General features: G+C 39.5%; 3 protein-coding genes across 3 annotated transcripts; 1 reads left to right on the forward strand and 2 right to left on the reverse strand.

Annotated features, from left to right (window-relative positions):
• Positions 1-645: 645 nt before the first annotated feature.
• PKNH_0938500 (conserved Plasmodium protein, unknown function) lies at positions 646-8,163 on the reverse strand (the record flags this gene model as incomplete). Its single annotated transcript, XM_002259373.1, has 1 exon — positions 646-8,163. The coding sequence occupies one exon, from the start codon at positions 8,161-8,163 to the stop codon at positions 646-648; it is 7,518 nt and encodes a 2,505-aa protein (XP_002259409.1).
• A 5,528-nt stretch (positions 8,164-13,691) lies between these two features.
• On the forward strand, positions 13,692-16,247 carry PKNH_0938600 (conserved Plasmodium protein, unknown function; the record flags this gene model as incomplete). Its single annotated transcript, XM_002259374.2, has 1 exon — positions 13,692-16,247. One exon carries the CDS (start codon positions 13,692-13,694, stop codon positions 16,245-16,247), a length of 2,556 nt encoding a protein of 851 aa, XP_002259410.2.
• Positions 16,248-16,938: 691 nt separating this feature from the next.
• On the reverse strand, positions 16,939-23,029 carry PKNH_0938700 (conserved Plasmodium protein, unknown function; the record flags this gene model as incomplete). Its single annotated transcript, XM_002259375.1, has 6 exons — positions 16,939-16,963; positions 17,160-18,501; positions 18,707-21,241; positions 21,361-22,036; positions 22,200-22,400; positions 22,571-23,029. 6 exons carry the CDS (start codon positions 23,027-23,029, stop codon positions 16,939-16,941), a joined length of 5,238 nt encoding a protein of 1,745 aa, XP_002259411.1.
• Positions 23,030-24,699: the final 1,670 nt, after the last annotated feature.

The following is a 24,699-nucleotide window of genomic DNA, read 5'->3' on the forward strand; positions in this document are numbered from 1 at the left end:
ACACATATACACATGTGTTGGTGCTTGCATGCATATGATATTCCTCCCCTTGGTTTATTCTCTTAATATGTTTTTTTTTTTTTTTTTTTTGCTTTAACGAAATTGATACAGATATCTATATCGAATGATTATGTGCGGAAAAAATGACAAAAAAAAAAAAAAGGAACCTAAATAAAATTACGTCTTGTATAGGGGGAGAGGAGAATCTGAAGGGCCAGAAAGCGTTATAATAATTAAATGATAATCCGCTTGGCGATATGTCACATTCAGGAAGAAAATGACTTTTCACCAATTTACATTCTTGCACTTTTTCTGTTTGAGCTGCACAAAAAGGTCGCATCTTCAAAATATACTTTCTATCGCCTATTTAGTGTACACAACGTGGGGATATTCCTCACAGCCGATTCCCCATACAATCGTTAAAAGCTGGTAAGGGTTGTGCTCATACATATTAGCATATGCTTTCATTTGCGTGTATTGGGCCACGATAACTGGAGAGTTATGATATTTCTGACTGATATGTATTTTTGTAATAACTGATATATTGTGCACCTTTTATTACCTTTTTCTTTTAACATAACGTGGCATATCGTCTTTCTTTTACGCGTTTTTTTTTTTTTTTTTTGGAAAAACTGCCGTAATGAGTCACGTTTTGAGGAGAGAAATGAGGGGGATGTCACTCTGACTATCATCTTCATCCATAATGTTGTCATTCTCTTTGAACAGGTTCGCATTGCTGCCACTTTCATTGACATTCCTGATGATGTCATCGTTTTCATCATGCTTATCATTATCAGTACTGCTCCCCTGGGCACTGATAGAGTCGTCATTGCAGGGACTGTTATTATGCCTCATTCTGGTGCGCGCATTTCCCTTGAAGATGCTGCGCCCAAAGTTTTTATTATTCTTGTCGTCATAATCGCCATACTTTGTGCCATTCATGCGACAGGCGTTAGAATTTATTTTATCTTTGCATACCTTTTGTGCACTACATTTGATGTTCACAGTGGCGCTGGTGGCCGTGACTGCACTGCTGTTGCTAAAGTTTCGCTTGTTCAATTGGTCCTTGCCTGATTTTTCGGCGGTCTCACCAACTGGACCATTTTCCCCTACGACCGCGGGAATAACATGACCATCCTTCACATCCTTCATATTCTTCATATCCCCATTAGGAATAATATCACCATAGCTCTGTCCATTGGAAGCATCATCTTCGGATGATTCTTTTTTTCCTTCCCTTGAACTTCTTCCTTCTGCGATTTCCCCCTTATTTAATGCCATATGAAAATTTGGTTTCTCACTTTGGCCCTTTTCCCCTTTACTACGACGTTGTACATGTAATGCAGGTGCTCCATCGGATTGGTTCACTTTGACGTTCTTTTTATTTTGCACATCCCAAATGGATTCTAAATGTGTGTCCACGTTAATAGAATCTTCTGTAACCTTCTTCGAGGTGGCGTCTCGACTGATGTTATTTGGGTGCAAGCAGGAACCATCCACTTTATCGTTCGAGCTGATGGCGATGCATTCCAACTGACTGTTCGAATCAATGTACACACAATTATTTATTCCATGTAGACTGCTTGGAGAATTTAATTCATCAACATCTATGTCGTCATACATTAGGTTGAATCCATTGTCTGTTGTAACTACCTGGAGAGGCGCGCTTGATAGATCGTTCAATACCAACCCGTTTGATGATCTCTTCAGTTCTTTTTCTACTAATGCGTTATCATTCAGCACTATGGCATCCCCTTCTGCTTTCCTTCCGGTATGGCATCCATGCGTTTCAACACTTGCTCCGTGCTCCTTATCATAGCCATGGAAATGGCCTTCCTCTTCCTTGCCATTTTTACTCTCCCACTTGATAAGCGGCTTGCCAATCGATTTGGACAAACGCAATAAGTGGACAAATAATTCTTTTTCTTCTACTTCTTTGATATGCACTCCTCGCAATGCACTGTCTACTCCCAGATGAGGGGTAGCTTCTCGTTCGAGAGTCACCCCCATGTCACTGCTTGGCTCGTTGCCCACTTCTTGGCTAACATCTTGGCTAACATCTTCAGTGACTTCTTCTGTAACTTCTTCGGTGACTACTTCTCTAACTCCTTCTGTAACTCCTTCTGTAACTTCTTCTATAACATCTTCTGTAACATCTTCTGTAGCTTCTTCCCGTGGTAATGCACTCACTCCCGAGCCCTCCCAAGCGTTACTACAACTACCGTTGGTGTTTCCGTGTGTGTGGCTTTCCTCGGTGTGCATATCATGATGAACCTCTGCGCTGTTTTGTTCTTCCTCCAAGGTTTTTTCGTCGTGATTGGCCTGCTCTCCACCTTCCTTTTTGGCACCCAAATGCAGGTAAAATCGTTCAAAATAATCCGGAGAAGGAAAAATGAATAAAATCGGTTTCACATTTATAGGCAAAAAAATATCCTTAAAAAATTCATTTAATTTATTATTTAATTTAAAAATTTCATCAAAGAGCAAAATATTTTTTGCCAGCTCGTTCAGTGAATTATCTGAACTGAAATTTCTGCTCTCTGTTTTTGTATCACATATATAATCAAGCAGAATATTAATAAATTCACAATTTTTAAAAATAAAATTATAATTTCTGAAATCGCTAAAAATATCAAAATAGAGGAAAATGTTCGTGTAAGATTCCAACAGGTGTACTTGAAAATTTCCGTTAATAAAATTAATGTTCTTCTTATTCTTTCCGTTGTATAAATTTATTACGTTCATATTTTTTATCAGTGCGTCTATATTGTTCAGAGCTAGTTTGTCGATGGATTCGCTATACTCTAGATATCTCTCCATGTAATTCATTTTCACAAGGGCGATGTCCAATGCTTCTAGTTTTGGGTACTTCACTTGGGGTTCAACATTTTCTGCACTCTTCCTATTGCTGCTATTTTGGTTGCAGACATTTTGTGAAGACAATTTTGATTCCTTCACATGGATGATTTTTTGCGCACCCGTTGTCTTCGTGCTTGGGATCACATTACATGCGATATCCTCAACCACTTGTTTCTTCTTTTTCTTTTTCTCTTTCTCTTTCTCGTTTTTTTTGCTTAGATGAGATGTGGCCACTTTTTTCTCTCCATTTATTTTTCGCACCGATTTTAGCTTATTCTCAGAGTGCAAATGGTGAACATTTTTGCAATTCTTTTTCCCCTCCTCTGTATGCAAATCCTGCTTAGCCTCAAACGGAGCACAATTGCCACTGGAACCGTTACCAGTGTTACAATTGTTAAGAATGCCGTTCAGATCTACCTGCTCGGACTTGTAAAGATTCTGCAGTGCATTCTCAAGAAGTACATTCTTTGGGTACTTCGCCAACTTGCCCATCTCGCGGGGGCGCTTACTATTAATTTTTTGATAATTACACATAGCCATTTGTTTATCCGTTGATAGATGCTGCAAATCCTTGTTCGACAAATTTCGGGGCTTCCTCTCCATAATTTCCATCTTCTTCGAGGTAGGTAAGTTTAGGTTAAGTTCGTTTAACAAATCTGCTTCCTCGGCTTGGCATGAACGCTTTTCCTTTAGCGCGGTCAAAATGTTTTCAAAGAAGCTGATGTAGTAATCGCACTTTTCATTTTCCATGCTCAACACATCCTTTATATTTATTATCATATCGGCATCATGGCAACTCATTCCGGACAAGCTACCAACACCGCTACCAACACCGCTACCAACACCGCTACCAATACCGCTACCAATACCGCTACCAATACCGCTACCAATACCGCTACCAATACCGCTACCAACGGCGCTATCCGCTGCATCCACATTGCTGCTCGCACTATCGTAGAGGCCAACTGAGCGGTGGTCCGTCCTCCTCGAGTGAGCCTTCTTGTAGTGGCCCTCCTTTTTCGCGCCTCTCGCCCCTCTGTGGGATGTGTCACTGGAACAGTACTTTCCCTTACGATTATTCATCACTTCCTCGTTATGTGAAAACAACGCGCTGTCTTTGCCTTCTTGTACTTTCAGTCTCATATGGTCACTGGGATCGACCGAATTGCTAATGCGTTTCTTTCTTTTCCTTTTCCCTTCTTCACTTCTTTTCGTCTTCGTGGCATCCGAATCGGTGTGTTTCATTTTTTTAAAAGGCTCTGAATTTTCCACTTGTTCCTTTTGATAAATATTTCTAGAGTAGCCATTTGGATTATCCTTTTTGTCTTGTACGTTGCCGCTAGCATTTGGGCTTCCACTCGTACATGAGCGCTTTTTCTTGAATACATTTTTGATATATTCACGTATTTCTTCCTCATCGGAGTCATCATGATCACCGTGATCGTCCTGGTTGTCAGCTTGTATGCAGGCCTTACTTCTCACATCGCTTTTGCCACTCCTCCTGTGCGCCATCATCATGTCGCACTTCCCAACGGTTAAGCCATCAACACACTTCGCGAAGCTAATTCCATGCTTGCCCTTCTTCTCGCTGTTCACAAGGTCAAAGTGCTTGATATTTTCCGGCGCAAAATGCTTAAGAGCATATTTTTCTTCCGTTACACCATAGAGCTCAGGCATATTCTTATGTAGACTTTTTTTAATTTCCGAATTGGTATTACTGCACACTTTGCTACTGGTACAATCCTTCACTTTATCATCTGTACCTCCCTCGTAGCGATTTACTTCAACAAATTTTTCTTCCCCTGAGAAATTTCTCTTGTCAGAACACTCCTCTTCATTCTCCCCATTCTGGGTGTTATTCGTAATAATAATATCGTCGGAGGTATAATTTTCTACGCTGTTAAATATGAGCCTGGGCATAGAATTTCCACTTGCGCTATCTTTCGATTCTTCTTTTACGTCGTCTTGCATGAAATTGATGACTTTCCTTTTACTCTGGTTATCCGTCGTTTTTCTCTTTTCGTGGTACCCCTTTTCAGGCACAAGATTCATCTTATTTTCTGGATACCCTTTTTCATTTTTCTCCTCTCCTTGCTTGATGTGCCAGTCCTTCTCATTCCCTTTGCCATCCTCAGCTATGCTACCCCTTCTGTCGCTTCGCTCACTCATGTACATTTCGTACAGGGAGTTTACGTTGTGCAGTTCGCTGGAAAGATACGGATCGCACCCTTCGAATGTGTGTTCCTCTGCTCTGTCAGAGCTCCTTCTTCCTCCTTGGTAGTTGCATCCGTTTAAAGTGTTTGTTCCGTTAAGGCTATTACTTCCACTTCGCACGCTACTTTCACCCATATTTCCAGCACTGCTCACGGTTGCTCCCTTACTCCTGTCTACCACATCCATGTACTCGATACTGGCATGAGCATCATCATTCTCTTGCATGAACCAAGTCCTACCCTTTCTGTCTCCATGATCCCCAAAGTGCATTCTCTCATCCCTGTAGAAGTTCACATCCTCCGTGGCATACTTATTCCTGAAAACAATTTCTATGGAGTTGGACCTCGGCTCATGGTCTCCACAGTTCCCCTTCTTCTCACTCATTCCTCTGATGCCATTAAGCCCCTGTATATTTAAGGCCTGCACATGTGTACTCATGCCTTTTGTGGAAAACTTCTTCAAGCTCTTCTTAAAGCTGCTCACATTTTTTTTTAAAATATTTCCTGAAGATAGTTTGGATGGCGACTTATTTTTGTAAAACGGTTTTTTGTTGTGGTTGTTGATGGTGATGTAGTTGGTGTTGTTATGGTTTATAATGCACGTGTTGTTGTTGTTGCAGTTATTATTGTTCTCTCCGACGTTGAATTTGTTCAGGCAGTTATTTCCACTTCCGCTGACATTTCCCGTTATATTATTACCTCCTGTGACGTTTCCGCTGCTCACACTCTTGCTAGACACGTGCTTCACGTGCTTCTCCCGATGGTCTATTTTTATTTTCTTTTTCATCTTTTTTTTTTTTATATGATTTTTGCTTGTGTGGTGGACTGAACCAGTGCCCATTGCACTGTTCTTGTTCAGGCAATTGTTGTTGCTACGACTGCTGTTGTCAACATTTTCGTTTTCTAACCCTTTGTCGCCACTGAAATGCGAAGCGACGAATTTTCCTTCCTCCTTGGTGCTCATGCTCTCTTCATCCATTTGCTCCTTCTTCACTACGATGTACTGTTCGTTCTTTTTCATGCCATGAAAATCGTCCCTGTAGAATGTCTCCTTTCCACTATTCCTTACATCGGATGCTACAACAATTTCGGGATAACTCTTTCTCGTCTTGCTACTGCTAAATGGTTCCTGCTCATCAACCTGCACCTTTTCCTTACATCTTTCAAAAGTGGCATTCTCACCAAACGCTTGCTCCTTCATGTAAATTCGTTCAGATGAGCTCGATGAATTGCACCTTATTGGGGGTAAAAATTCATCTTCATATGTTTGGTCTACATTATCTGCGTCGTTAAACAGGTTGCCGTTCACGCCTTCATTGATGTTGCCACTGCTCTTCTTGAAGGCATCATTGTTACTTTCCACATGCTTGTTACTAATGTTGTTCTTGTTGTCCCTGCTGTTGTTGCTACTGCTATGGTTTATACTTCCGTTATTGCTTCCTCCATGATTACTACTACCGTGGGTACTGCTACCATTGTTACTATTTCGGTTGAACTTTTTCAAACCTTTGCTCTCGAATGTGAGGGGCGCATCTGTATTGCCCATTGTGCTGCTTCCACCTGTGCAGTTGTTGCTATACCCTGTATTCAGGGATTCATACTTCCTCTTGTCTCTGACTTTCCAGTACAGATAAGTATCATCACTCGTCATGTTTTTGGAGATATTCTGTCCATTCTGCTTCTTATAACTCTCCGCTCCTTGGTTATTGGGATTATCGTATGCACGGGCATGTATCTGACTGTGCGCCTGGTTGGCCACTTGGCTGCTCAGTTGATGGCTCGTTTGGCTACTCAGTTGATGGCTTGTTTGGCTGCTCAGTTGATGGCTTGTTTGGCTGCTCCTTTGGGTGAACATCTGGCCATGGAAAGGACCGTGACTTCGGGGCCCATTGCTTCGACCATAGGTGTGTCTTCTATTTCGATTGCAGCTGAGACTATGGCTGTGGGAGAGATACGGATAGCGATGCATGTTGCTTTTGTACTGATCATAATTACTTTCCAAATGATCAAAGATATTCAGGTCGTTACTCTTGGCACTTTTGCCCGTTTCATTACTCATCTCTCTGCTTCTGCTGTTGATAAAGTGGTCCAAGAGGTTCTTATTATTCTGCAAAATAGCGTTGAATTTATTTTTTTGTCTCATGTAATAATTATTATCAAGGCGTTCCAATATTTTATTCGTTCTATGGCTAGCTATTTTTTCATTTTTATTTGAAATTCCCATACTGTTAATTCGGTTGGATATACACAGGATGCTCTTTATACTTCCCAATTTTTTCCGATGACCAAATGCTCCGTCATTCTTCTCGTAACGCTCATTTGTAGTGCTGTTTAGATTTATGTTCCTGTTGACATTTTTAAAAAGGTTGCCATTTTTTATGAAATCATCATCTTCTTCATGACCGTTCATCATATTTCTAGAGAAACAATTATTGGAATGATAAGTTGTTGAATTTACTTCGTTTGATAAAATTTTCGGTTTCCTTAAACATTGGTCTTGTTCCTCATCTTCATCTTCCAGGCCTGTTCGATTGTTTTCCATGATTCCCTTTTTCCTTTTTCTTATGATATTCACACCGGCACCGCTTATACCGCTCATGGAGACATTTGCCCTCATTGAGGCATTACTGTTCATTCCGTTTAATGCATGCGAATTGTTCTCTGCGCTTCCTAGTACCCCTGTAGAAACACCAGCACTATTATCCATGCTGGAAATGTGCGTGGTTCCATTCCCATTTGGAATTCCTAATTCTTCTGTCAACTTGAGTGCTGCTTTCCTCGCCTGCCCTTTCAAAGTGGAGCTTAAATTTTCGAAGGGCTCCCACGTGTTATCATCACTATCGTAATTTTTCCATTTTATAAAAAATTCAAAATTGTCAAGACTTTCTTCCTTCTTATTTTTTTTTCTCTTTACATTTAATTTGTACCTTGCCATGACGATTTTTTCCACCTCAAACACTTCATTATAGTCTGGTTCTCCCACTGCCGTTACGCTCACTTCCGAGCTGTAATCATCTTCGATGACATTCTTTAACTTGTTTTTCTTCTTCGGCTTCGTGGAGGACGCACCTCTCCCTTTTTTTATTGCCATTATATCGTGTGATCGGGTAATGGTGTGGGGTATCAGGCGGTTTCTTACTATTATATCAGCAGCGTTGTACTACTGTTGGCGTGGTGTGGTGTTCTGCGTTGTCGGGGTAAATGTGTTCGTCAGAGTGGCGTGCGCGTACAGGCGAAGTCTACTTGTACCTTTTAGCGTAGGTGTGTATATGCAGTAGCACTCATATGTGCGTGTGTGTAGATGTACATGCACATATGACAGCACGGGTACATGCAAAACATATGCTTGATACTTTCGTTATTTTCCCACGCATGTCAACATGAACGCGAACAACACATGTACTCCTACCTACAAATACACACGCACATAGTTTTAGAGGCCAAAAGTTAAAAAAATTTCATGACACATCTTAAAGTTAGTACCAAAAAATAAAAAAAAAAACGAAATGAATCTTATCCGTTTAACGTGTAAAATGAATGTAATTTTGTGTAGGTTTCATTCTTTCCCTTCCTTTTCTTTTCCTTTTTCTGTGATTTTTCTATCTCCCCCTCTTGACAAATAAAACAATTCTCCAGTTCAATGTATCACAAGCGCTAGGTAAAAAGATTGATGTAATTAGCTTATATATATTCAGGCAAAGAAAGGTAGCTACAATCGCTTCGGCTACCGAATCTTTGGGTTCAAAATAAAGGATCCTTTCTTTTAAAAACCCGATGAATATTATTTTATTCGCGCATGTGTGTACATCTGGGAGCAAGCAGAAGTGCGAATCAATGTAAACAGGTCGAGTCGACAGGTGGGGTTCACACGGTGAGTGCAAAATGTGAAAACATAAAAACTGGTTGAATACATGCACACATATTTTTACGTGTTATCCTATCTTCAGAGCTAAAAAAAAAAAAAAAAAAAAAAAAAATCCTTCCAACTTTGGCATATATATATGCTCAGGATGCTCTTACTTTATTTCACTTTATTCTATTCTTTTTCCTTTACTGTTGCGGAGGATGTATATCAGTCAAGCCAAAGTTAAAAGGCACACGATACATGCGTACGCCGGCATGAAGGCATATAGGCGCATACGTTCATGCACAGGTATGCAGTGAATCGCTTGTCAGTCTTTTCTACGACTCCCTCTTACTGTGCATACAAAAGGGAAGTAAAAAGAACAAACAAACAAACAAACAAACAATGCGGTGTGGTGTGGTGCAACCATCGGGACAAAACACAACAAGTGTGGTATCAAGTTACATATAAATGACAATTGTAATAAACCCAATTCCTTCGTGCAACTTTTTTTTCAGATCTGATTCGAAGGAATCCTATGGACAACGAAAGGTTAATAATTGAAATGTTCAAACTGCAAATACGAGTACACATTGGGGGAGGATGACACAATTCTTGTGCTTAAGCATTTACATGGGGGAGCACAATGGAATGTCGGCACGAAAATACGCATGTACATATATAGGTAAATGTAAGTGTAACGGCAAGTGTATATTTTTCCCCTGTACGTACAGGTGCACATGCACCTTGGTATAAACAGTTCGGTGAACGCGCGTCTCACGGTAAACACTTCTTTTAAAAGTATGCACATTTAATCATTCATAAATTTTCCGTATAAAGGGAGAAGAGGAGGAGGCCATATGTAATTATAGTTTAAACACCTCACACAATTTTCACATTGAATATGCATGTAGTTTATATAAAGTTGGTACGCCCTCGGTGGTTGGCAACAGTTGTGTCAAACAGTTACATACCGGCGGAAGGGGCAAAAAAAAAAAAATATAAGGCATACAAATGGATGTAATATATTCGTTAAATCTCTTTTTCGACTACTGAGATATATGCATGCAGCTACATTCGGTTTTCCATAAAAAAAAAAAAAATTCTAATTATTTGTGAAATTCGCTCATTCGTTAGAAGCAGTGGGCGGGGGAGTCATAGATAAACGTAGTATCCATAGAGAAGTACATGTATTCGTGCTTATGCACCCATGCACACACAAGCGGTCGTTTCGGGGTTCACCTATTTATATTCACATGGGAGCATCATATGTGCGTACATAAAGTTGCATTGACCTAGACATACTACTATAAGCACGGAAATCATCTAAAGCACTTATTCGCATGGATAAGTGCGCACATTTTTCCCTTTTAACGTTACAACGGAAAAGTGAAGGGGGGGAGAGGGAGCTCACGATTTTAGCGAAAAGGGGAAATGCTCATTATTTTTGTCAGATCAATACAACAAAAAAAGGGAGGGAAAATGTACGATAAAAAAAAAAAAAGGTGTTGAAAATAGGAGATAAAAAAAAAAAAAAAAGGTGTTGAAAATAGGAGATAAAAAAAAAAAAAGGTGTTGAAAATAGGAGATTAAAAAAAAAAAAAAGGTGTTGAAAATAGGAGATAAAAAAAAAAAAAATACACATGCAAGGTTCGCGCTTCTAAGCGCATACAAGCGCATGCACATAAAATATTACACAGTACATAGATAAATACGTGGTAGCATTTGACATTGCCTGGTCATTTTGGCATCTAAATGGGAGGGGGGGGGGAGTATTTTAAAAAAAAAAATTCATGGTGAGTGATGGAAAAGGTAAAAAGTAATCCTTCTCTATACTCAGAGGTGCGCACGCATGCACCCGTTGACATATGTGCATACACATACACTGTTGTACATTCACTCGTTTCACAGTCGCATTTATACGTCCGCTAGCATTGCATACACGTTTAGTAAATCTGTTGTGTGGGGAATGTTACTTCAAATTGAAATGTCCAAGCGATAAAATATATACACATAAAAATATGAACCATGTAATGATATATACTAAAAAAAAAAAAAAAAAAAAAAAAAAAAAGGTGACAATTACTGGTTACAGGGCCATTAATTTATAAAAAAAGTTAAAAATTTCCACGTTCTTGTATGCGGGAAAAAGCTTAACCAACTTATTCTAACAATTTTTCCATTCCAATGTGCACACTTCTACCCATATGTATATGCGTACAACCGTGAAATATCCACCCTCTATTGGTAGCGTTGCACAGAAACTTAGCGCCCCTGTCTTGATATGTTGAAATGGCGCTTTGTGCACATGTACCCGGTTACGGGGATTCTAAAAAAATTCACAACTTGGCATTATTAGTGGGTCACATAACTGTGCAAATGGTATGTACACGCATGGAAGGAGGTAATATGAAAGTCGTACATACATATATATATATATATGTGTATTTTTTTTTTTGAGCTTTGGCGGTAGGCCCTTCCTCGACGGAAGAGTCACCTAGACGGGGTTACACGTAAGCAGGTATATTTGAACACACATGCGAAGGCGCTTAGATCCATGCATGGTGTGTGGCACTTTTCCTGTAGGCGTATACATACACATACATGGTTAGAAGCTATATGCGCGAAATGTATTCACGCCACATCTTATAGCACCCATAGAAAGTTTTATAATGGTTATAAATGGTTATTCATGGTGATATATAACCACAAATCGCCATAAGCATGCGTAGGTATTTTAGTACACCCATTGCAAACTGACACAGGATGTTGTCAGCGGCTTTGTTTGGGGGGTTACTCTACCACACGTTATTCTTCACTAAAAAAAAAAAAAAAAAAAAAAAAAAAAAAAAAAAAATTCGCTAAAATTTGGAAAAAAGGGAAGAAAAGAAAAAAAACAGTGGGGGGCTTCTGAAGAGCCTTTTTTTTTTTTTTTTTTTTTTTTTTTCTCTATTGAACAAGTATAAAATAGTTGAAAACAATAAAAAAACAAGAATAAGGCAAACGTTAAAATGGAAGAACAAAAACATCCACAACAGTAAGCGCAAATATGCGCAATATACGCTCGTATATGTATATATGTGGATGGATATATTTTTCTACTACCCATGCAAATATACATATTTTTATTTTATAAAACGGCAGCGCAAAAAATAGAAACGCGAAAAATGGATATGCGCTTTTTTTGTTATATACTTTCCGACGGCTCGATTATTTTTTAAAGGGCTCACATATTTTTTCTGCTGAAAAATTTCACGGTGCGTTTTTTGGGGTCACCTCGTTCGTTCACCACTGCACGTAGTTCAGAGTATACTTTCTACGACGTGTTATGCGTTTTTTTTTTTTTTTTCTTTTTTTTTTTCCTACCCCCCCCAAGGTCAATCGTTTTCTGATTTGTTTGCTTGTTTTTTCATACAATGTAGGTAGGCTCTTGTAGGTCAGTGGTGAAAATTTTTACTTTTATGTACATGTGCTAAGCCCTAAGGGTATCTGCACAAAAAGTACACGTAAAATATTTTTCTACATCACCAGGTGGGGGGTAAACTGCATCCCAATTATACATCAGGATCATGTATGGTGCAAGGTGCGCGCTCGAGACTATGCCCTTAAATGTATAGTTTTGCAATTGTGCAATCGTGGAAGTACATATGAAGGTGAGTAGGCAGAACCAAAACGGGAAGCTCTAAAACGCGAAACCTGCGTTCAACGACGTGGGCGTAAAAGTTCAAAACAAAACGCGCACGCCTGTATACAAAAAAATAACGTTCAAAAAAAAAAAAAAAAAAAATGCGCCTGCGAAATGAACGCACATGTAAATAGTTTGCATAATACATATATGTACATATTTTTTATGTAATGCCAACTGTGGCGCGTAAAAAAGGCTTAGAGAGGCGCGAAGAAAAAAAAGGGTGAAGAGCATATCGAACCTCGCAGCAGGGATCGAAACAAATCACAAAGCCATCCGTATTAACGCGAAGAATGTAGATAGGGAAAAAGCAACTGCCCATTTCGAAAGGTATAAAGAAAAAAAAAAAAAAAAAAAAAAAAAAAAAAACGTAAGCAAAACCCAACACACCAGTGCTCATTTTAACAAGCAATCGTAGCATTCATCACATTCACCATGTGCCAGAAAAGAAGAAATTATTTTTTCCCGAATATATGCTAATGGTAGCATTGTGTATATATATAAATATACATGTAATATTATTATATGTACATCTTTGGGGTACTTTCAGGAAATAACAGAGAACGCGTAGGGTTTAAGCTTTTATGATGATATGCAGGATATGCAGTGCATTTTTTTTTTTTTTTTTTTTCTTCACATTTTACTGGATGACAAGTTTTATGCAAAACAAATGGGCATGGATTCATTTCACTGCATGATGATTTAATTTTTTTTTTTGTGAAAGGGAAAAAATTTATGTAAGGTTTATTTCCGAGGATGGATAACTCATCATTTGCCTCATAGCATCTGAGCGTTTGTACTTCACGTGTAAGTGTAAGCTTCCTGTGGGCAAGCCTTTGGTGTGTAAAAATCGGGGGTAAACTGTATGCTGTTGTACATTACGAGGGTGTACCCTTGCGGAGGTGTACTTTACCTAGGTGAACATTGCAACGTTGCATATTGTCCAGGGGAATCTTCACGTCACGTGCCGGTTCGTGAATGTGAATTACACAATCCCGAAGGACACCCTTTATGTGCCACCTGTAGGGACCCGCTCCCTCATCTTCACTGTCACATACAATTATCCTGGTAAAGGCGCTGCACGTGTAAAATGAAATATGAAAAAAAAAATTGGAACAATGATAAGGGGAAAAAAAGAGGTGAGAAATTTCTGAACGATGACAGCTACGGCAGGGGAAAGAACAGGAGGTATGGTAATCGTGATGAGGGAGGAGGAGTAGGAGGGGGGGGATTTAACAACAAATCGTATCGTCATGAAGTGCGGCGTAATGAACCAATGCACAATGACATGCAACAGGGCGACGAGTTCAATTCAGAAATGCCCACTTACACTTCTACTTCTTCCAATTTTAGAGGAAGCGATAATTATGAAGGGAAAAATGAAATGCTAAATAACTGGGACCACGTGAGTAGTCAATACATAGCACCCCCATATAAAAAGAGGCCAATGAATAAGAAGGCAAAAGGCCCAGGTGCCATGAAAAATAATCATGGTCGTTATCAGAAGAAGTACGTAAGAAATGATGGCGAGAGGGGGTCTAAATTTAGTGCGTATGGAAGTGCCGACCACAACGTGAATGTCAATTCTGATGGAGGGGAACCCCCGCGGAATGAAGACAATTATAACTACGTAGATGATTATTACAACAGTGATGCGTATTATGCAGAAGACGGCTACCATAGGGGGGATCATAGGGGGGATCATTACGGGGATAGTGGCCACTACCGCGGCAATGGTGGCGACTACCATGGTGACGACGACCATCATGATTATCATGGTGGTGGTTATCACGGCGATGGTTATCATGGCGATCAAGATGACTATTACAACGATCGCGATGATCAGCGCGCACACGATCGGTACATTGACAGCTACAATCACGACAATGATGATGGAACCATTCGAAGTGGGCGCAAAAGCAGCCATGTGTACGAAGGCAAGCCGGACCATAACTACGCTGACACTTACGATGAAAATTGTGGCACCATTTTCGGAGACCATCACAGTAATCACCCCCGTGGAGAATTCAGAAAGACCAGCATAAATGAGGATCTGAGCAATCTCCATAGGAATTTGCATAATTTGCTTTTCTCCCCTGCAAAAGCAGAGGACGAAAAAAAAAAACTTATCGAAACGAACAACACATCGCACAGCAAGAACTGTAACGAAAGCGTGTTGAATCAATTGTCCATTCTAAGGAATATTCCTTTTAATGTAAAGCAGACTGACGGAGAAAGCGGCAAAGATGAAGGACTTACGAACGACGAGGTCGACGGCAGCCACGCTGACCAACGTAGCCTTGGAGTGGAGCAGAAAAAAAATAGTCAGAGCAGCAAGACGGCCATGATACTGGACGATTTGAAGAAATGCCTTTACGGAAGTAGCAATAAGGAATCGAAGAAAGCGCACCCTGTGGGGGAAAATATGAACATCTTATATCCACCGAACCATGATGAGGATGAGTCTCAAACGGAAAGGGGGTACCGTTCAAACAGTTACATAGGTAATGACGATAACCATTTTAATGTCAGCAGTGGTAGAGACTATAAAAATGTTCATGAAACTGGGGTAAGAAGACAAAGTAGCGGCAACAGTAGTATATTGCAAAACATTTCCTTTCCCCCAGCAGGAAATGTAGAAGAGAAGAAAATGAAGAAAGATAAGGATAACGATCACGATGATAATGATGATGATAAGGATGATAGGATGAATATGCATTACAGAAAGGATTCCAATTATTACAACTCAGATGATATGGACATCGAATCGTCCATATCGAGCGACCAGAGCGTTGTCATGGATATGTATAAGAACGAAGTGAAGGAAGAGAACATGATAACTTCCAGTGGAAATATATTTCCCAAAAATCAGATAGCCGAATCTTTGAGAGTGTTAAATACGCTACAGGTAGATATTGAAAGAGTTTGCTGTTACATAAAACATTTCATAGATCCTCCGGAGCAGTTGTTCCAAGTGATGAGGGATGTTTTTGTAGATACGTCAGTTTTAGTAAATTCAAAAATTGCGATTTTCTATGTGTATAATCATTTAATACAAGAATTGAGAAACAATTTAAAAAACGACTTGATGAAATATTATTCCATCGCGGAAAAAGGATTACAAATTTTTGTCGTCCCAGTACTCAGGTGTGTATTACACGAACAAGTTAACGTAGAAATGGTAAATAAATTTTATCGATGTATAGCCATATGGAATGAAAGAAATGTCTATAGCAAAATAGTATGCGAACAGCTAAAATTGCTTCAGAAAAATCCACAAAAAAAAATAGATTTTACCGTGAAAAATGTAGCTAGCCAAGCTCATAGTTTGCTATCAAATGAATTATCCAAATTTGTGCCCATAAGTTTTATTTTAAAAATGCCAAGTGTGAATAATGAAAATAGAAAAGCTCTGGAAGATAAAACCCTCAGTGCGCTTTTTCATGATATTTCGAAGGATACTCTCAAGGGGTACGATGAGGCCCATGTTGACGAAGCTTCTAGGATGTCAGAAAAGGTCATGCGTATGTATGGGCAAGAATTAATTTTAATCAACTCCCAAATTTTGGAATTATCCTCCTTGATTTGTGATAATAATGACCATCTGGTGAAGCTACACAGTACGCTGGAAAATCCACGGGACTGACGCGCGTAAAAGGAAGGGGGAGAACCAATTTACGTCCTCCTCCTACGGATAGGCAATCCACGGGGGGGGTGTATCATAACGGTAGCAGAGAATATGCCTTTCCAGTGTGATTCACCATATGTGTATCACCATGTGTCCATCACCATGTGGATCTCCTCACTCGGGTGGAGTCTTTCCATTCTATCGAATACGCCGTCGCGGCCCATACCATCCGTTGGGCTCCTCAATTTTTTTTTTTATTTGTCTTTGAATTTTATTGATGTATTTGCCTATTTATGCTCACTCCTGGGTGATCCGCATGTGTTTACCCTTTGCGCTTGGCCTTTTAGCCTTCCTGCATGCCGCCTATCTGCGCTGCGGTCCTTGTTTTAGTCCCGATTTGTGCTCTTGGTTTGAGTATTTCTTCCGTCTCACCGGCGGGCGTAAGGGTTGAGCCGAGCCGAGTCGACATCTGCCTTTGCCCCCCATTTTTTATAAACGCCCATTTTTTTAAAGTCATTTCTACATTTCTGCAAATGTTAAAGAGTTGCAGAAAGGAATACCCTCTTTTCCTTTAGCTGAATAGGAGGTGTGGTCCGCACTGGTGACGCTGTATCACATGTTCGCTGCCAATGGGTTGAAAAGAAGACCAGGGCCATATCGCAGGGGTGTTCTTTTAACAGGTACGCATGTGCAGTCGTCGGCAAGGCGGTTAAGTCCATTTTCGTAGCCACTCCCTGAAGGTAAGGAAAAAAAAAAAAAGGGGGGGGGGGAAATGAAACGAGTGCAAATGCAGGAAGGCGGGCGCAAAAAGGATTGCGACTTGATGAGGGGGATGTCGGAAAGGGGGCAAGTCCATCCCCCCAATCTGTATCCCTCAAATGGCATTTTGGAGAGCCTCTTCTCCCCATCTCTGCCCAAATTTATACGTACGAGGAAGTCATTTGTATGTTGAGCGAAAATGCCAGAGAACGTTTCCAAAGCTCCCGCGTATAATCATCAAACATAATTATTTTTATTTTTTTTTCCGGAAATTCTCCATTCTTGACTTTGTAGCTGAGTGCTACTATACTTTCGTAATTATTAACGAATTTAATTTTGTTTAAATTTTCGTTATTGTATTTGTGTACAATTTTTAGGAAGGATTTGTTTGCAGATAGGTACCTCTGGTTATGTAAGTAATGTTCTGCACCCATTAGCCTTCCATCCCCGCGGTGATCGTCTTGATTACCGTCTCGCTGATCGTCACTCTGCGCGGTGGATGTGGTGTTTGTCGACAAGACGACATGCTCGTTGGTGTACTCCGTGTTGTTGGACGAGTACACATGTTTGATGGTGTTCCGTACTGCACACTTCCTGGCAAATGCAACGTTCTGATCGTCAGTACGACTTGCACAGAGTCCCAAGAAATTATTCAAATATATCTTCTCATTCTTGAAGATTTTTTTCCCCCTGATGGGTTCTTCTGCACTATCTAGACTGGACTCAACGTAAAGGTGTATGTCATCCTTTTCTCCATCGATGAATGGACTTAAACATAACCATTTTTTAAAATTTAATTTAAAAATATATAAATGGTTTTTCGTTAAAACGAAAAAGAAAAGTTTCCTCTTTCTTGTGCTGTTTGTATTTCTCCTAAAAATGTTAAATTCTTCATCGTTTGATTCGGTTCCAGAAGATGGTGCCTCCTCATGGTGGTTCACTGTACCACTAGAATTGCTATAACGGGTGTCAGAATTTGGTTCTGATTGGAGAGACTCTTCATTTAGCCCCTCATCTGACAATCCATGGAAATGTTCACCACTGCCTAGGTTGTGTTTCCTTTTATCCCTTGTCTTTGCCTTCTTTTTAGAGTACTCACTTGGTTTCACTTCCTTATATGCAAAAGACGTTATAATAATGTTGCGTATGTTCATATGCCTTTTCAAGTTATTTGCGAAGACAGTGTCTTGCACCAAATCCACCTTCGTTTCTAAACTCCCCCCAGATAAAAATTGGGAATAGGAAATTATTTCATCACGAAAGTGTCTATTAACACTTATGAATATGTCATAGAGTTCGTAGCTCTTATCGTCCTCGTGATTTATGTAACCGAAGACGAAGAAGTTCTCACTATGTTTGCTTAAGCATATTCTAGTTATGTCTGTATATTTTTTCGCAGAGTGAATTACTAGTTTGATGTCCTTATCTTCCATTATATTTTCTTCAAAGTTGTCTGGGATATAAATGAGGTAGTACTCGTCCAGCCCGATGGCCAGGAAGTACCATTCGACAGCTGCACAGGGGGAGGGAAGTACAGCACGTTGGTATGTGCACTAGCGAATTGGTAAAGTTCAAATGTGAACGGATCGCCGCGTCGAGAGTGTGTGTGTGGGGGAAATAACCACCACCCACCATTTCAAAACCCCCCATGGGGTAGTTCCTCCTATTTGTGGCGAAGTGATCCTCGTGGCCGCTAGACCTTTGTTGGGATGCCTTACCGTTCTCCCGCACGTAGATCACCGGAGAAATGTGGTAAATCTGCGCAGGGGCTCGCCTCTCCTGAGATAGTTGATTCTGCAGGACGATCCGTACGTATATAAGCTTCTGGTACAGAAAAAGGGAGTGAAGGACAGATCTCCTAAAGAGAACCTTGTGAATATATCTCTTATAATTGATAAAGTACAAAATAAAGTACTTCAACTTTTTTGAAAAGCACATCAAATACGATAGGGTGAAGAGCGTGTAAAAGAAGATGGTATGAATAGAGGTAAATTGCTTCTTGTGGTATATATAGGAGGAGTACACAGACCCGTGGTGGACGCTATTAATGTATATAAACAGATAAAGCATCAGAAGAATATTATTTTTGTAAAAGAAAAAGAACAAGGAGCAGTCCACACACCATTTTTGAATTTCGCTGTAATGGGAAAATTGAATATAAATAATTTTTTGCGTAAAACAGTAAAAAAGATGGCAAATTTCTGCGTAAAAATATTGCTCCTTCTCAGAAAGGGCATATTCCTCATTGATAAGTTTGTTAATAAATTCTCTACTCAGTAATTTACAGTAGTAGAAAAAAATGTTGTAAAAAATTAACATATCCATGGACTCCATTGCCGTCAAATTTTGCTTCAGAATTTCGCTATACAAACGGAAGAAATGGGCATATACGCTACAGTCGTAAAAAGTGCACTGCGATAGAAGGTTGATCATCGTCTTGAGGACACATGTCTTTAAAAAAAATTCCTTCACTCGGAGGTAGTGATAATGTTCATTACTGTTTACGCTATTTATTATGATGTTGAAAAATATTCGCAAAAATGTGTGAAAAATATGGGCCACATTTATTTGCCCTTTGTTGCAATTCACAAAAAGGCCTCTTTTGCTAAATAGAAGTATGTTTAATTGGCTAGTCTTCTGGTCGTAAATTTTTTCCTTGTCAAAGGAAAGGAGTTCGCAGGCGATTTTGTCTAAGACAGTTTCGTTTGGATTTTCCTTTGCGAGGGAGGAGGCTGAAGATTCATCATCACCGTAGGATGGTTCACTTGTAGAGGAGCTCCTCCCACGAATTTCCTTATTATCATCAAATTGCACACCCTGGGGGGATAAATTACCCGTTCGTTCTATTTTCCCTTCCATTTGACTTTCACCATTGTTGACACCTTTGATATTCCCCCCGAGTGAGTCTTCCAGAAACCCATCTGGTGATTCCCTTTTCAAAATTGTAACATCAGGATGGTTTTTTCCGAGGTAGACATTTCCTCTTCCAGGGCGTATGTTTTTTTTTTTCTTCACCACTTTGGGCATTTCGAACATATGCTCAAGGTTACACTCAATGTCATCATCCACGAGGGTGATGTCAAATGTTTGCTGGAAGTTATTATTGTGTAGCCACAAAAAGAGTTTTTTCTTTTTGTTCTTTATACTTTGTAGCTCATCAAAGAGATGAGTACCTGACTTGTTATCTCTTCTCTCCATTTGTTCAGGTAAAATTTTTGATCTGATATGCTTTTCCTTTAATTTTAATTTCGATATTTTTTTTTCATATTTCAATTTGTTAAATTTGAGTACCCCTGGGAAGTAATTTTCTCGTTGTTCTTTCTTCAATTCGGAGAAAATATTTTTTTCAACGAACAAGTTCAACAGAGTGTACAAATTTGTCATATAAGAATTGATAAATGTGTGCAACTGTTTTTTATAATCCTCAAGGTCAGTGCTATTCATCATGTAAAAATATTGCAAAACTTTTTTCCTGTTCCAGTGTTTTTCTTCCAGAGTACATAAGTCGAATATATTACAATGTGTATCCGTCTTGAACTGATAAAAGTAACCACTGAACATGTCAGCTATGTTGATTAAAAGGCGTAAACATATCTTCTTATCCTTTGAAATGTTATTTTTGACTAACGCTTTGAAAACATTTTCAATGTTGGAACACCACGTACGTTCGATTAAAATATCGTAATCTACATTTATTTCGCTGAATAGGCTGTCTTCGTTTGTTAGGATATTTATAAAGTAATAGCTTACGGAGTTGTTTCTCATGAAATGTCTCAGGGGGGGGTACCTGGAACAAGTGCGTAGAAACTCCACCGTTATCTTGTTCAAGTCAACTTCTCCATAATCCGCATCGACAGCAGCGTATGCTTCTGAATCCGCATAGCCCACATCACCACCTACATATTCACCTAACCTCCCCGGAATTCCTTTCCTTCCTTTTAATATCACAAAATCGTTTTTTCTGTGCAGGATAACGGCCCTCAGGAGGAACTGATTCATGATGCGTAGAATGCCCGTGAGGGTGTCTTCGAATTTGTACTGCTTCACAATTTTGGAGATTTCCTCATTTTTTATTACCTTCATGTATATCTTGACGCAGTAGTAGTAGATTTCCTTCCATTTTTCGTTCAGAGTGATTTCCTTTTCACGGAGGAGGAAGAATATTTTATGGAACTCAATAGACTTGCAGTCGTCGAATGGGATGAGGTGAATACACCTGAGCAGACGGATCACTACTTCTTCGTTTTTGCTTTCTGTAGGTGAGGGAAAAAGTTAAACGGTGCAAGTATATCAATCGAAGCGTTGGAATAGGGTCGACACAACGGACGCGTAGTGAAAGGCCTGTGTGCCACTGATTGTCGGAGAGACTCACCCAGGCAGACAAGCAAGTAGTAGTTAATGTCGCTGTCCCTGAACCCCCTCTTCACCTTCATGGTGAATTTATCTACATCCTTCATAAAAAAGAACGCAAAAATATCAAGAGTGTTCTTGACGATATCGTGTAAATATATTTCCACCTGCTCATCTGTTTTGTGGTAGTAACGAAGCATGGAGTTATATTTCTGTCCAAACAAAAACGGTAACACTATTTTCAGATCCTTGGTGTTCTCTAAGATATACTCAATGTTCTTTTTGTACAGCTCTTCATTTTTTAATACTAGTAATAACCCAGCCAAACTTGCGCTTAAAAAATATGGATTGCTCATCTCCATTTTAATACCAATTAGAAGCAGATCGATGAAGTGGTGAGAATTGCACAACTCAAATAGAATTTCCTTCTCAAATGCGCAAATATTATTTATCGTATGGAGAATTATATTGCAAAAGATGGATTTCTTCTTTTCAAAATGACTCATAAAATCTTTTTTTATTATTTCCTTGATTTTTTTAAAGTAAAAATTTAAGTGCATTTTTTCCTTTACCAGAATTGCGCATAGCTTAACATGGTTTCCACATAGTTGCTGTACAATTCGGTACACCATCTCTAGGTGGGGTGGCGCCTCCTCAAAACTGTCTTCCTCCCGTTTGGTCATCTCCGTGGTGAGAATCTGCAGGACGGCGGTGCTACATGTAGGTTCGTGTTTCCATATATCCACGGCAGGGCAGAAAGAAAACATATTATCGACCAGACGACCCACTAAATTAAAACCGACGTGGACCGCATAGTGGACCAGATAGTGGAGCGCGAAGTGGACGGAAAAATGAACGCACCTTCAGTAGTCCCTCGTCGTATGCTATTAGGCAGTTGTGCCGATCCAACGTTGCCACGGACAGGAATGTCAAGATGTGCTCATCAAAGGAATCCCGCAGGAGCTTGATGACCTTATGTATGCAACTTGTGAAGCTTCTAGCGACCGCTTTATCCCTTGGCATGTGTTGTAGTCCTCTGAAAATATTCTTCAGCGTTTCCTTCTATGAGGGTGGAAAAAAAGGTGGCGGGAATAATTCATTGGAAAATTTGTCACGACAAATGTGTCTCTTCAGAATGATCATAGTTTTGTAGACCATATTGTGTGCACACAAATACGTAAGGGAGAACATATGAAAACAATTGTGCATTGGTTCGTTCTGCCCTTTCTAACCTCGGCCGAATTCAACATCGCCGCAGCCACGATTTCCTCAAAGACGGAGAGCACGTCATACTTGTATTCCTCATTGTACGCCAAGTCACAGAAGGTACGTAAAATTTCGACGTTCAGATCGAAGGCATTGATAAATATTAACTTGGCAATTGCGCAAAGAAATGTGCTCCTTGCATCTTCATATTTTTCAAGGATAATTAATATTCTGTCAAATATTTGGTTGGCCTTCTTCTTCTGTTCTTCGACATTTTCATTTTTTACAAAAAAAAATTTCCGAAAATTCACTGGATCTTCATAACATAACGTTGTTAATTCGTTTAGTATGTTCACATATTTCCAGTAGGAATTTTCGTGAATGATTATTCCTTCGATTAGGCTTAAAATATTTTCGCTGTGGCTAAAATTCTCATCCTTTTCTTCATTTGAGGTGTTCAGGTTGTTCAGTATCTTTTTTATCATTTCGGGGGTGCCTACGGGGTAGGTTACGTTAAATTAGGGTTACGTTATATTAGGGTTACGTTATATTAGGGTTACGTTATATTAGGGTTATGTTATATTAGGGTTATGCCTGTCTTGTCCTGCTGGGATTTGCTACTCCCAATTCGGTGGGTCACTGTGTAATGTGTGAGTGTGTCTGGAGAGAGGGGGTTTTGCTACGCGTACGCCGCACGTGCAACTTCCTCGAAGGGGGGTTCTCACGTTTGATGCATCATTTGAGGGTTTATCTGCCCACATTTTTATTTTGTCAACATACTTGCCAGTTCTGTTAAAAGCTAGTTTTCTTGTTTGGCCTTCATTGCCAAGGGAAAATGAGGACATGATCTAGTGGGCGCCTGTAATAATATGATTAAGGGGAGTGGGGGTAAATTTCCTGGTGGTAATACTGACGTGAAGGAGAAATCACATGAAATTTTTCTTAAGTTGTAAAGAAGGGGGAATGGAAGAGAAACGGGTGGTGTGCGCTGAGGTGAGAAATGGAGTAAGAACGAGTAGGCACATAAGATTACTCCTACTGGATTGTTAACCTGAGCAGGACACACTCCTAACGTAAAGAAATACACCCGCTTTCAACTTTGTAAGCGTCAAATTGGGTAACTCAACGAGAAAAAAAAAAAAAAAAAAAAAAAAAAAAAAAAAAACTCTTGGATCATCCGTATATGGGTTTTAGTTCTTGGATGGACAAATTTACAAATAATTACAAGTGAGTTAAGGAAGGGCCAAAGAATTGAACAACAAAAAAAAGGGGGGAACACTTATTCAATTACACCATGGCAAAGTAGGCCAATCCTAGGGAGGAGGCACTACTCATTTATTTCATTCTGGCATTAAACCTTCTTAAAGTTTGTAGCGTCCCCAATATGACATTTTTTCCAAGTTTTCGTTTCTCGAATAATGGCATTTCTCTTTTTTTTTTTTTTTTTTTTTTTTTTCTGCTAAAGATCCCCTTATGGTCAAACGTGTACAGACAAATTTACATGCCAGTGAAGCTACCCAGCCGTTTCCCTCGCATTTGTTATGTGAGGACAATTTGTGTGTGCCTCCAAATTTTCTCTTTCGTTTTATGTTAAGATCATTTTGCCTGCTCGCCGTGTGCAACTTTTTGGGATATTTGGTTTATGAATTGAGAGCGCATTTCTGAAGGTAGTAAAAAAAAAAGGCGGCATATATAAGCATCACATGTGTGGGATAATATATTGTCGCTTAAATACACAATTAGGGATGAAAAAAAATCATAAACTCCAAAAAAAAGGGAAGTCAATAAGCGTTTTTTTCAATGATGTGCAGATTTGCCTAAGGGATAATCGAGTTCGTATTTCCCTGTGTGTAGAGGGCAATGGGGTCGTAAAAAGAAAAACAAACCAAAATTAGTTGAAAAATTCAGCTCCCAAATGTATGTTGCTTTCGGGAAGTGCATAAGGACAAGAACTGAGTCAGGATGATGAAAGGGGAACGTGATTCGATGGTGTAGGAAAGAAAAAGGCGGACCGTTGGAAAAGAAAAAAGGCGAAACCTTCGAATAGAAATGCGAAATGTTGAGGAAAAAAAAAAAAAAAAAAAAAAAAAAGAAAAAGCGCTAATAAAACATACATTACCCGTGCTAAAGAGCACTTTAGGATGAAAAACTAAAG

This window comes from Plasmodium knowlesi (assembly GCF_000006355.2).
Source record: "Plasmodium knowlesi strain H genome assembly, chromosome: 9".
Taxonomy (NCBI): Eukaryota; Apicomplexa; class Aconoidasida; order Haemosporida; family Plasmodiidae; genus Plasmodium; species Plasmodium knowlesi.